Here is a 14939-nt window from a genome sequence, read left to right as displayed (position 1 = left end):
AATCTTTAAATAAAAGTTATGCCAGAGTGATTTGTAAAATGTGAATCCTACACTCTCTTAAAATCCCTCAAGGTTTCCCAGGGCTTAAAGGATAAAGGAGATGAAGTTATGTGTTTTATGCATCTTAACTATAAATATTAAAAATTGATTAATCATTAGAGGATAAAGACTGAATTATCTTTCTATTCTTTTTATGGAAAATATGAAATTTTTGTAGCATGAAGAGGTGGCTAAATAGCCTATAGCTAAATGGGTAAGGAAACGTATTAAAGAAGTGTTTCTGGTAGTTAACTAACAAAAACATTATTTTTTGTAGATTTTATCATGTGATTGTTGTCAACTTTTTAGAATTTATTTGTGGCGATAATCATCTCTAATTCTAAATATTCACATTCATACCTCATTTTGTATTTATGCTTTTATTAGACATGTCTTTAGTGTGACTCCCACAATTTTATAAATTTTAGTCCCCAAAATATCTGGATTCACTGATGAGAGGAAAAGTTAGAGATAGGAAACTCTGAAGCTATTGTTGTGAAGTAGACATAATGAGATGGTGACTTGGCTTAGGGCAGTGGTTCTCAACCTGTGGGTCACGACCTCTTTGAGGGTCGAACGACCCTTTCACAGGGGTCACCTAAGACCATCGGAAAACACAAATATAATTACATATTGTTTTTGTGATTAATCACTATGCTTTAATTATGTTCAATTTGTAACAATGATAATACATCCTGCATATCAGATATTTACATTACGATTCATAACAGTAGCAAAATTACAATTATGAAGTAGCAATGAAAATAACTTCATGGTTGGGGGTCACCACAACATGAGGAAATGTATTAAAGGGTCGCGGCATTAGGAAGGTTGAGAACCACTGGCTTAGTAGGTTTTGGGTTTGTTTTAAAGGTAGAACCTTCAACAGGATTTGCTGATGAGTTGGTTATTGGATGCTATTGAAGAGAAATAGAAGTCAAAGGTAATCAAGTCATCAGCAAATTTCTGTTGAAAATTATACCTTTAAAACAAATTCAAAACCTAAATGCTTTTGCCCTAAGTTACTGAGGATAAAGTTTCCACTTACCAAGACAGGATGTCTATAGGAGGGACAGATATGCTTCTTATGACCAGGAATTAAGCTGTAGTCATATGAAGTCTGACATGTCTGTTAGCATCTAAGTGGAGATATTGAATAGTAAGTTCGTATATGAGTTTGGAGTTCATGGCAGAGAACTAGGCCCAGGTATCACTTTGGGATATCTTATTGTATATATAGTATTTAATGCCTGGAAGGTATGTGATATGCCATACAAGTTAGAAAAGTCCAAGAACTAAGCCATGGAGTATTTAGAGGTGAGGGAAATGAGGAGAAACTAGCAAAGATGACAGAGAAAGGAGCAGTAAGAGAGGATGAAAAACCCAAAAAAACAAAAAAAGAAATAAAAACAAAAAACAAACAGGAGACTGAGATGAGCTGGAAACTGAGTGAAGAAGGTGTTTCAAGTATGAAGGAGAGACTGATCAGATGTGTCAAATTCTGCTTATAGATCAAGATTAGGACTGAATGTTGACATTGAACAGTAACATGAAGGTCAGTGAGGACCTCCACACCTACTGTTTTGGTAGAATAGTCAGTTTAGAAGAGATTGGGCAGAGAGAAATGAGACAAGTGTAAGAACTATTTCGAAGTGTTATGTTATACAGGAGAACACAGAAATCGGGTACCTATTAGAAGAGATCAGGGAGAGTAGTTTTCTTTTGTTTATTGTTTTAAGATGGAAGAAATAGTAAAATTTCTGTTCAGAACAATCAAGAGGAGAGGGAAAAAATAACTTAAAAAGGACGGAGAAAGAATAATTGCTGGGAGCAAGGTCCTTCAGGTGAGAGTGGATGAAAACTGTTGTACACGCAGAGGGCTTGGCCTTAGATTAGAATGTGGATTATTTTACCCTCAATAATGAGAGGACACACCGAGTATATGGATACAGATGCTGTCAGGAGGGTAGCTTCAGTAGTCTCCATTGATTGCTTTCTCAGTGAAATGCAAAGCAAGGACCTCTGTTGAAAGCAAGCTGAGGGGTGGAGGGAGGTGTTGGAGGTTTAGAGTCGAAAATGATTAGAGAGGGGTGAGTGAACAGACAACAGTGTTGTGCTGTGATTAATGAAGCATTGAAGTCCACTTGGGTTCATATTCATGACTATGAAATGAGACCAATCAGTTTCTGTTTTATCCTATCACATTGACTATGCAAGTATCACAGAATAGGCAGAGAATTAAATTCAACTAGAGTTTTGTGTTTTCTCAAATGAAGATGACAAAATGAGGGTGGGGTAATGGAGTTGAGAGTCCATGAGAGAGAGAGAGAGAGAGAGAGAGAGAGAGAGAGAGAGAGAGAGGTCATAAGGATTAACTTCGGAAGCTAAGCTGGCTAAGAGATGAAGGTGGCAAGCAGGAGTGAAAAGGTAGTGGTATCAATGAGTTGCAAGTGCTGGTAATGGTCAAAGATTGTTGGTGATGGGGAATAATCTGAAAAAATAAAAGGCGTTGATGAGAGAGTAAAATGCTTAAAATTGAACTCATCAAGTAGCAGTGATGGGTAGTGAAGAGGAACAGGGTGTGAACTTGATCAGAAATGGCTCCTCGAGGGGAGATGATAATTTCTTTCAGCTTTTTATAACCTGTACCTCAGCTGAACAGATATTCAATGAATGTTTCTGGATGGATTTAGAAAAAAAAAAGTTGACTATTAGAATGGAGGAAAGCTGATAAAAGTAGGTCATTCTGAGCCAATTTTTAAATTAGCAACTGCATTTGTCTTCATACATTTATGGGTGCACAGGACAAAGACCCACACAAGCTAGCTCAAGTCGGGGGAACTTATTTTAAGTTTCAGATCTCACTAAATGCAAAGTCTTTTGAGGACCACTGGCCTCTCATCCTGCTTCTCAGGGTGGCTCTGCTTTCCTCCCAGATAGGTGTCTTCTCCTTATCGTACACACAGACCAACACAGTCACCTCACCTTCTAAGTCATATTTCTGGCAGAGGAATATGATGGGCCTAGGATGTGTTAGGTGATCACAAAGCCACAGTCAGGACAGGAGTGATGGCAGTAAGGTGCCATTATGGCAATTTCAGCCCAACCTCTCAGCAGAATCTATAGACCAGGAGAGTGGCTTGTGGGGAGCAGGCTGCATGGGGCAGGCAACTCCAAATAAGTCATCTTTTTGTGAGGGAGGGGATCAAGTAGAAAATAGCAGGTCCCATTTTATTAAGCACAAATATTCTTGCATTTAGAAGAACAACATATTTTAGCTTCTATAATTTTATCTTTTGTCTTAATAAAAGTTCAGTAGAAGACAATCCGTTTATCAACTAGTTAATATTGATTATTTTGCTAGTTACCATTACTCTTAGCAAACATTGGCTGATCAATATCTTTATAAACTTATTTCTATTTCCTCTGATGAGGCCACTTATTTGTACCCTGACCTAGTCAGTTAATTTGTACAAGACCATAGCAGGATATGTTATTTTTTAGGCCAAATATTAAAAACACACACACACACACACACACACAAAACCCTTTTCATAGTTCTCTACTAGAGAGACACTGTAAGGATAGCTTGGGCAGTAGCTTCAAATGACATCAGCAATCTTCCAAGAAGAGTGGACAGTGTTCTTATTGCCATTTTAGATGGGCATTAGGTACTCCTACTATTTATAGCTCCAAGAACATCTCCTGTCACGTATGTTTGCCTGTGTATTGATCTGTATGCCCTGCTAGAAAGTAAACCTTTAGAGGGCAGGGATCTTATCTCATTTGCATTGATATGTGCCTGAACAGCAGAATGATGGGCTCATTCAGAACTTGAAAGATGTTCTATAAATATTTGCTGAATCCCGGAATGAAGCGGATGTGAGTGCAAGTGTGTGTGTAAGTTGCTAACCAGGTTTAAGCAAGCCTGGTAGCTTTTCAAACTATTCCAGGTACCATGTGGACACTTCTGTTACAAGGTGCTGAGTACTGTGTTACACCTTAAGAGAGTTTGCGTGTGCGCATGTGTGTGTGTGTGTGTGGTGTGACAATTACTGTAAAGAATAAAGAGATCCATTGTAATTACTGTCTGGTGTAAAACAGCTGTTGCCTGAGCTATTCAGTGTCCAAGGCAGTTACTCATTCCCCTGGCCTGCATGGATGCTTCCAAAATGATCCTGTCACAGCAAGTGTGTTCTGGCATCCCCTCCAAACACTGGGGAGCCTGCAGCCAAGGGTCTGTTAATGCCTGAAGTGTGCAACGTGTGACATTGATCATCTCCTCTCTGAGCTGGCACTGCTCTGAAGCAGCCTGAGAACCAGGGAACGGGCCCGCTATTAAATCCATCTGGTTTTGATCCCTGTGCACTTAATGAATCAAAACATTATTTTAGACAAATTTTATTTAACTATTCCAGAAGTTCAGTGAGTACTCTGACTATACTTAGGATGGATCCAAAAAATGCTTCATGTAGTCACTGTAGAGACATTCATGAAGACATATAATGTGTGACCGTTACAAGTTTAATGGGTACTTGTAAGTACTTCCCATGTGGTTGAATTGATGGTAGTTTCTACTTGAATTCTCAGCTTCCAGCTGCACTAAGCCACTAAGTGTGGCCTTTAAGTCGAATTCAAAAATAGATGGGATACCTGGTATAGTTCTGTAGCTAGATGACCTTTACTTTTTCATTCCTCAGTGAAATGTTGGAAATCTCTATATATCTCTATTCTTCTATTGGAAGTCAATTAATGGAGAAGAGGACAGAGCAGCAAAAAAAATAATATATATATAGCATATATTGAGCATGTACTACATATTAGGCACTATGTAAAGCCATGCATTTTCCAAAGTCTTGAAAGATAGTCTATTATTAGTTGCATTTTACAGATAAGAAAACTCAGACTCAGAGAGACACGCTCAAGCTGGTGTCAGGGAGAGGAATGGCAGAACCTGGATTGGAGCTCTCTCTCTGATGCCAAAGCTTGTACTCTCTCCCCTCATCTCCATGCTACATCCTTTTCCTCAGTGGTGTTTCGAGCAATTCGCTGTGCTTGGGGAAATGAGGGTTTTCCAAGTGCTCTGAGAGTGTGGAAGGGTCACTAAGTCTTTTTCTAAAGCATTGTATGCCTCGAGCAAGTCACTTTTCTTTTCCATATTTCACTTTGCCTCATAAAACTGATCAGATCTATCCTGCTCTGGAAGGCTATTCTGTTTTCATGAAGAGCTATGATGTTTCAGGGGGAAAAAAAGGTGTCATTGAAAGTGCCCAACCTCATTCTTAGATAATAACGAGAAAAACGCCAATGTCATTTATGTCCTGTAGCAAATGGATGCTCTCCTGGTTCTCCCAAAGATGTCCCTAAGTGCTGGTGTCGTTTTCAGCAGGTCCTCATCACCGCATCCTGTGGATGCAGACAAGGACTGCCAGGAGGGGGCCAGGTAACTGGACACTGACTGCTCCTGGAGCTCAGCAGTGAAGTATTCTATTACTGCTGCTGCTTTCATGTTCCTGTTTAACCAAAGCCACACTTTTAGAGGCATTTTAGAAATTTCAATGGAAAAGATATATTTGCTAGTAAGTTAGAAAAGGTAGCTAGTGTTACACAGATATGTGAAAGGCTAGAATTTGCAATGAGCTTGGGCAGTTGCTTCCCTCCCTTTTTTATTGTGAAAATGGTGATTGTTGCTACCTTTACCCTGAAATTCCTCTCTAACAATACCACCTTTATCAATGGGAGCAGGATTGTTTCCTTGAGTGGGAAGGGCAGCAAGAATATGGGGAAGAATTGACTGTTTCTGTGAAAGAGGGGAGGGCATGATTACTTTGCTGGGTCAACAATAATGGAATGTCCCAAATGGCCATAAAGATGTTCTCGGTGTTCCTACATAGTTTCTTAGGTAAAATTGTTATGTAGGTAGTTAGAACTTAGCAATAGCACCACGTGTTTACGATTTGAGGACCCAATGCTAGAATGACCAGACCTTGGGTTTTTTTGGCCTGGTTTTTAAATGAAACCTGATTTTAATTTGTACATGGGCTTTTGCCTTGTTGAAATAAAAAAAAAGCAATCACAATAGCTGGAACCCCAATTTGCTCAAATCTGTCTTTTGCAGCTGATTTTATTTACTTACAGGTCTAATTACATTTAGAAAAAAGTTTTATGGCATCAGCAGTAAAATCAAATGAGTGCATGAAATTTCTAATGATTTATTTCCCACACAAATTTTAATTATCCAGATCTACACATTGGGGACACTTCCCCTTGAAAAGGGAATGCTTTTACGTGTTGATTCTCACTATAACTAGAGGTTTGCACTCCTTTTGGTAATTGGTTTCCAAATTTTTTTTCTTTTCTTCAAACTAGAATGAATTTCACATCTTCCTAGATTTGTTCCTGTGTTTGTAGTCCTGATATAAACATCCTGACCATGAGGAAATGTTTGCATTGCTCAAAGGACCACTTCTGTGGCTGGAAAGGGTGGGTAACGAGACCTCACATTTGTGAGCACAAGCAGTGAACACAGTTCAGTACTACGGTTTAGGCTTGAATGATAATGGTAATCTAATACATGTGTCACTCAATAAACCCTCTGTATTGGCTTGAAGACGAATCTGAGATTTAGAAACAAAAATAAAAAAAATTAAGGTCTGGTTTCCTTGGTGCGTGATCGTGGCCAAATTATTTAACATATTAATCCTCAGTTTCCTATTTTGTTAAATGGTGATGATAAAAAAATACCTGCTGACTATATTGCTGGAGGGCCAAATGAGATTTATGGGTGAAAACGTAAACTATAAAATGCTATACACATTATTAATGACTCATTGAAAGACTCGTGAGGACATATATGTGAATCTAGAAAAGCTGATGTTTATCAGTATAAAGCAGTTACAAAGTGCATTTGCAGGAAGAAAACGAGTGGGCTCCCTTACTTTACTTCCCTTTAGGCAACAGATCATATTCAAGCATTACACTTGGTAGGGAATCTAAAGATTTGTGTGATACCTTTACCTGGTGGTTATCTGAAAAGTAATGTTCTGGTTTTATGTAAGTGTGCTCAAGCTACATTGGTGCCCAAGTGTGTCATCTGGTTTTAGAGTTTTGTGTATCCTGTGGTTTTAAAGAGTTAATAAAACCTTAACTACATAATAAACTGCTAGGGAACAACTGTGACAAATGTTGTTGGCATCGAATATACTGGGAAATGGGGTTTTCGGCAGAAGTGGCTTAATTAAGAGTGGGGCCAGTTTCCATCCGCTATTTCACCTTGGTTTCTGCTTCGGCAACAAGTCGCAAAACTGGTCAGCCTTGCAGCCTAGAGCTTCCTAATTGGCTCCAAATGAGTCAGATTCCTGTTCTGTCTGGTGGTTAATATCATTGGCAAGTCTTGTAGATAAACAACAGAAAGAGTGCCAAATCCTTTAGAGGACAAACAGCATATCCTGGTTTGTCGGGCATCCTTTGTCCCTTCACACAGGCTTAGTTTGGGGCCTGGGAAAACTATCACTCCTAATGCAAGGTGAGAACATGTGTCAAGGTGGTTGAGAACTTTTCCCTGAGACAAATAATGATATGAAATGTGAGGAGAGCTAAGAGCTGGTGAGAAAACAAAGAAAGAAATAATCATTTACAAATAGCTGCTTACTTCACTGGAAAATGATCCTAATCAGGAATTTGCATTTCTTTAAAGTCTTTCTGTTAGTGATAATATCCCTATCCCTATTTCTCAAAAGGCAATTATCACATAAAATGGCTTATAATAGAAGTGTTATTGCTTTCCTGGCGTTCAGCATGTAAGATTTTTATTGGTATACTTATCTTTTTTTTTCTAAGCACCTGCAATTATATTTACATTCTGACAAAATACAGTGATGGTGGCACTTAAATCTCCCAAGTTTCTGTCTATGATCCTCAGCAATTTTAGTCTTTTCAGCTCTGTTTTCTGTAACAATTTCAAATGCAATTAAGGCACAGAAGTATCATTTGTAAAGTTTCCACAAAGCATGTATTTTGGGTTTTGGTGCTAGATAAAGTTATAATAACTTGCTTTAGAATTAGGGGGGTAGATCTGGGATTAGCTCAGGATCAGAACCTTGCTAGTGAGGTTATAAGCTCTTAGCTTCCACGCGAGAAAAATTCTGACTGTGTGGGCAAAGAAGAAAGGAAATGAGGTGCTGGCTTTTGTCATCGGTCATGTTGGGTGGTTGGCAGGATTGGCTGTTGATGGACGAGCGTGCAGTGAATTGCCTAACAGAAGACAATTTGTGAGAACCACAAATAAGAAAGATAACAAACTTGCCACAAATTCTTTTCCTGGTTCCAGATTAAAATATAGGACTCTATTCTGCTAAGAATAGGTATTGAACTTACCTTAGATTTCTACTAAGAAAAAGTAATTAAATGTATATGAGACACCCTAATTGGCATTCATGCAACGATCATACATTTACTGAGCATCTTCATGGGGTCTATAAAGGGTCTGGGATGTCCCCCTATTTACAGCTAAAAAGTCAGACTGCCACACCTTCATGGGTGCAGGCAGATGACACAGAATCAGGACCTGTTAGAGACAAGGACTTCGTTACTCACGGCACAGCATGCAGGCTTAGCTGTATGTCCCTGTCACTTCCCTTTGCCCCGAGTCCCATGGGGCTACGTGGAGAGGTCCTCATAGATGCTGTACTTGTGGTGGGTCTGTGTGACTGCTGAGAGATGTGAGCTTGGGGAACCTATGGCTTTGAGAGTAAGCGTGTTCTTTGTCCCCTTTACCTCAGTCCTCAAGGCTGCTTGCTGGGCATACAACCCTCAGAAACAGACTGGGCAAAGAGCAAATAGCGGGCAGAGCCTGACATTCTTGGCACCCAATACAGTTGTGAAGGGTGCTCAGGACCCATGGTGGATTGCCTCTTCCAACACTAAGGCACTCATGACAGTTATCTCCCAAATAAGTGTCTATGTGCAAATAAGTGTAACATGCATGAACTCTATGCACATGTATTAGTAGTTTCCAACAATCATTATTCCCTCTCTTTGACACATGGAGAATTTGAGGCTCAATGTGTTTAAATAAGAAACTAAAATCACAAATAAAAGGCACAGCAGGCACCACAACAGAGTGTTTTTAACTCATGGTCTCATGTTCTTAGCATTGGACAGTTTTGCATCACTGCTAAAGGATTTTCAGGCCATGTTGGCTCTATGTTTTAGTGGGGGCTTTTCCATTATTTTATTTAGTGCTTTGTACATTTCAGGAAATGAGCACTCCTTTTGCTCATCTATTGCTGTTTTGATAAAATGGGTCTATTGTGTTCCTACATCTTGTCCTCTTTTTAGCTTAGATAAATCTGTTTTATTTCTATGGCAATATTGCCTGTTATCATAGAATTTCAGAGATAAAATGTACATCAGCCACAATTTAGTGTAACCGCCCCACCTCCATTTTATAAATAAGAACGCAGAGGTCCAGAGAGTCTGGGTGAATTGCCACCCAAGGTTAAAGGTCTTGGTAGTGTTAAAAGGTTAAAGGTCTTGGTAGTGTTAAAGAGAAGACCAGAACCCACGTTTTTTTTGTGTGTGTGTGTGTGTGTGTGTGTGTTTTTAAAATCTAAAATTCAGTGTTTTTGTCACTACATTACATTGCATTCTGAAAGAAAAAGAATTAAAAAATGTTGACAGAAGTCCTTTTTAGTAATAATAGTACTTCAGGATGATCAATTTAGGTATTGAAATGACAACAGAACTATGATTCCTTTAAATCGTGGGTTAGAAACATAACAGCCTCTCTAAAATCAGCGGGTGACTGTGGAGTAGCTGGTGAGGTCAGTGGGAAGCATGGAGTCTGTGGAAAACTAGAGAAAACCACCCATCCAGACACACTTTGATATAACATTTCTTGAAGATTGTATGCCCCCCAAATCTATGTCTGCCTCTGAATTTGGCCTTCCAGCTGCCATTTCACAATAATTGACTTGTATAACATGGTTTTAAAGATTTTCTACATCCTTTAATGTGATTTTGTCATACAGGCTTTTAGAGAAAGCTAAATAGTTGTCAGCTGCTCTAACCCATTATTTTGCCGAAAGAGAAACAAAGCAGATTCAGTGACTTGCTCAAGTCAGGAAAGCTAGTTTGTCAAACCAGCTGTGACTGGAACCAAATTTACCAACTCCCAGTGCTGTGTTCTTTCTACTTCATCTTCAAACATTTATTTTTAGACAAAAAGAATATTCAATTTTGTAAGTAAAAAGCAATGTCAGCTTTGACATGTAACATCACATTTTGCAGATAACCTCTCAGGCATCCATCAATATTTTTTTTATTGAGTATATTATCACATGCCTATGTCAATTGACATGAGACATACAAAAACACATTAGACATCTTTGTTCATTTCTGTCCTCTTTTTTTGGCAAAGTCAAAACTAATATTGAGGAATAACTAGATGCTAGAATCTTCAGCATTAAGTGTAATAAAATTTCAGAAAATGAAATATTATTAGGGACTTAACATTTTAACTCTCATATTCCAATAATTATCTTTAGTGGCATATTTAAGTGACCCCTCTGTCATAGTCAAAGAGCATTATGACACTTTAGGATGCCAATACCAGAATTGTATGTGTGCGCGCACATGTGTGTGCGTGTGTGAAATACATAGAATTGGAATCTGTTCATTTCATTCTTCATGTTAAATATTACTTTTTGTCCATTGATATCTTAAATATCTTCTCAGCCTCTATTTTAAATTTTATGGCAAATACTGAAATAGATACAAGGTATGCCAACTAAAGATATGTTGAGATGGAGAGAGATTTCTGTCCACTAATTGAGATGTTATAAGAAATATCAGTTAAAAAACCACACAAACTATGGTACTCTATGCCTTTTGCTTTCTCTTTTGTTTACACCAGTATTTAAGTTCCATTTTTAGACTCCACGATGCTGTATTCACCTTACTCTAATAGTTTCATTCTGCTTAGAAATTCCTCTCCTGGGCCTGTTCTGCAACTTGGTTGGCATGCCTAGCTGATTTGTCACATTTGTCTTTTTCCTCCTGTCCATCTCAGATGTGCTCTGTCTTCAGAACTCTCCCTTCTTTGATACAATTTCAGTCCTTTTCTGCAAAGGATTAGGTAAACAACTTTGGCTTTGTGGGCCATATGGTCTCTGTCACATCTCCGCTTCTATAGGGACAAAAGGAGCCACGAACAATAGGTAAACATGTGGACATGGCTGTGATCCAATTAAACTTTATTTATAGAAAACAGGTAATGGATGGACTGCCTTGGCCCTGGCCCTGGTGGTTTGCCAACCCTGCACTAAACTGTTAGTATCATAATAGGGAATGCTCATTCCAAAAGTTGAGCAAGATGATATCAGTTGTATAGGAAGAAGCCCCTGTTCACATTTTTCTATATTTTCTATACATATATTTTTATTTACTTTACAATGAACTATACATGTTAATAAAGTAGAATGTGAATATAATTTATAGATAAACAACTATACCTATATTGGAACACCTGCCCCCAATTTTATACTGATAGTAGTGTGCAAAAAGAGATTGGAAAATTGTAGACTCCTACTACAACTTCTCACAAAGACCATGCGTTTGAAAATATACCTCTCTTGTGCTTACTTACACGTGAGAAAGGCATTCTTATTATAGGGAACAGTGAGTGTGGAGTTTTGAAATATGGAAAGGGTAGTAGACAAGGGTAGTTAGGATCTTATAAATTCTGTCACATTCCAACATTTTAATTGGATCTGCCTCAGCTACTCAACAGTTGACCATTAATTAGTCCAACTTTCCCTTTAACAGTAATAATTTTCCCTTTGGCTTTCAAAAGGATATTATGAATTATTACTTTCTAAATATTATGGAAATAACTTATTCTGCATAAAGTATTATTCCCTAATTCTATTAATGGCCTAGACCAGTGGTCAGCAAACTCATTAGTCAACAGAGCCAAATATCAACAGAACAACGATTGAAATTTCTTTTGAGAGCCAAATTTTTTAAACTTAAACTATATAGGTAGGTACATTGTTATTAACTTAATTAGGGTACTCCTAAGGCTTAGGAAGAGCCACACTCAAGGGGCCAAAGAGCCGCGTGTGGCTCACGAGCCGCAGTTTGCTGACCACTGGCCCAGACCATATATTCTATAGGTTTTGTTAACCCCACAGCATCTGAAAGAAATTTTCATATACAAAGAGCAACTTGGTCATAACTAAATAAAATGTAGACAAAACACAATTGACTGAGGCCTTAACATCTTTTTAGAGACTGTAGTTAGGGCCTTGGCCTACTGTCTAAACCAATGCCTGCTATGGGGTGAGGTTGTGATAGTTATGAAGTTTTGCAGGTACTTTTGTAACCCATTTCTTCCACACCCCTCCCCCATGTACTTCTAAACATGCCACTGGGCAAGTGTTAATTTTAGCTTTAACATGAATTACAATTAATTTATTTTGATAATGTCACGAGGCTGTCTGATACAATTTTACTTCTTTTAAGGCTATGGTAAATCCAGAGTCAGAAGTCCCATACAGGTAGCTACTATAAGAGATCAAACTAAGTCAAAACCTTTTTAATAATGTAACATTGCTTTTTAGTAGCCAACTTTTATCCTTACAATAAAGAAGTTGTATATTTTGAGGTTTGTGGTTTTATTTTTGGTTGTGCTAAGCATGTAATTGTAGGTGCAAGAGCAAGTTGCTAGTGTAAAATAAAACATAATAAATAAGATAGTTTTGCATTTTTAGTGTGGCCTTGTCAAGCTGGAGTTTAGATTAAGATGGGAGCACGAGGCAGACTATGTTAGCAGTCTGTCTTGTTCAGCTTTTCTTGTGCCAATTGCCCATTCTGTGGGAGTTAGTCCTGTCTCTCTCTGCATACCCACTTGCAGGATTACCCTGGATGCTGTCCAAATATTTAATATTAAAGTAGGTCCTTGTCCTTGTAGTAGCGCTAGCAACATGTCCCTTACTTTCTCACAGTTCATTGTAATCTTCCAGATAGCCACATTGTAAACATAAATTCCCTCTTCCCACCAGGGAAAATTTCTTTTAAAGTGCTAGTGGAGAATAATTTTAGATATTGAAAACTTATTCAGAGCATGCCTAAACATATCACCACTTGAGTTTCCATCTGTATTTGCTTATTTTGTTTTCTTTTCATGCTTACCAATGGCTCTCAGTTTCTATTTGTAATGAAACAAACCAGACATTTAAACTTGAGGAGGCATCTTGTGCAGTTGGAAAGACAAGGAAAGGAAAAGGAGAAATCTTTACTTAATGCTTAATTTGTGCCAAGTGTTTATTCTCTTGTGTGAAAACTTCATTTTTTTTTGTCTTAACATGTTTATTATTATTTAATTGATTATTTAATTTTTTGGCTCACTACAGTTTGTGTTAAGAAAAAAATACATGTAGTATTTGAATGGTCAAATGTCAAAGTGCTCAATTTCCCTAGAAAAGACACAGGGGAAGGAAAGACGAGTTCCTCTAGGGCACCTCAGGTGATATCCTTAGTGGATGGATATAGGCATCCTAGTAGATAAAGCAAGTGTGCATGAATTTATATTTTGTCTCAGTGAGAAGCAAAAGAGACAATAAAAATATTAAAGTAAAGTATTAAAGTATAAAGTAAGGGAGTCATCAGGAAGAGTATGGAGTCAGAAATAGAACATCATCTTGTGTCACTTCTTGACAAAAAATTGATGGTGAGATTCCTGTCCTTATTTGCAGATACGGCTCAATATATTGTGGTGTCTGATCAATCTCAATGCATTTATATTTGTAGCTGATATATGCCATTCCATCTTTGTTTAAATAGATGGACTTTAACACATTAAATGGAAACATGTAACAAGATACACACATAGACATTCACTGAATATTTACACTGGATTAGATCAGGAGACTGGACTGAGGCTTTGGGGTTTGTTGTGTTAGAGCCTGTGGGCAAGTTGTAGGCTGGAAAAAACGTATGGTGTTTCCCATTTCATTCTAATTATAGACTCTTATCTACATCAATGGAATTTTATATTTCACTTAATAAGAACTGTATGCGGTTGAGCAACATAACAGTATGAATCCATGCATCTGCAAAACATAAATTGGATTTTGATAAAAAGTAAATTGATCCTTGATAAAATTTTTGAATGGTAATGGGACAAAAATTTCCATCTGACTAACCATTTTTTTGTTCTTGCAGTAACTTTTTCAGTGATATAGACTGGCTTTTTTTTTTGGCACCCACATATAGCAAATAACTGTGAAACATTTCAAACCTCAAAGTGACACTAAAACTGTGAAGTATGAAATGGAGTGCCAGTGCCTGTGAGGCACATTGCACAGCACTGCTCAGTAATTCAGTGCATGTCTGCAAGAGAAACAGTAATGCCACTGCAAGATGCAGCATGATGGGTGCTGTACAAATTAATAAATAAAAACAATCCTCATTTGCAAGCACTCTCTAATGCCTAAATGTTACTACCTTCTATGTTTAGCAACTCTGGCTGGCAATTGCACCCTTGTCATCTGCTGTGAGAAATAAAAGTATAAATGAACATTCTCCTTGCTATGTCAAGGTTACTAAGTGGTTATGACAAAGGGCTGTGGCATTTCAGGCTTCTCCATGAATGCTTGTACTCCCCTACCCCCAACACATGAATAGAATCAGTTTGACATTGGTTTGTTATTATATTCATCTCCCACTTCTGATGATTGCTCCCTTCCTAGGTTTCTTTGGATAGTATTCCAGCTAGGGTCAAATGCGTTCTTTCAGTTCCCCAAATCTGATTTAGGGCCTGTGTTAGTGAGTCCTTATATATTAACTTGCTTCTGGGACTCAGGATATTTTTGTGCATCTCACTTTTGAGAAGCATG

At 38.0% G+C, this 14939-nt stretch overlaps 1 protein-coding gene across 1 annotated transcript in view; it reads left to right on the top strand.

Annotated features, from left to right (window-relative positions):
• IQCM (IQ motif containing M) overlaps positions 1-14939 on the top strand; it is a 188869-nt gene that overhangs the window by 66452 nt on the left and 107478 nt on the right. The window contains exons 6-7 of the mRNA XM_023752841.1: positions 5367-5482; positions 8548-8733. Coding sequence (XP_023608609.1) covers positions 5367-5482; positions 8548-8733 — 302 coding nt within the window. The remainder of the gene's footprint in view (positions 1-5366; positions 5483-8547; positions 8734-14939) is intronic.

This window comes from Myotis lucifugus, unplaced genomic scaffold, assembly GCF_000147115.1.
Source record: "Myotis lucifugus unplaced genomic scaffold, Myoluc2.0 scaffold_1, whole genome shotgun sequence".
Taxonomy (NCBI): Eukaryota; Metazoa; Chordata; class Mammalia; order Chiroptera; family Vespertilionidae; genus Myotis; species Myotis lucifugus.
Note: the sequence above shows the minus strand (reverse complement) of the source record. Positions and strands in the feature narration are given on the sequence as shown.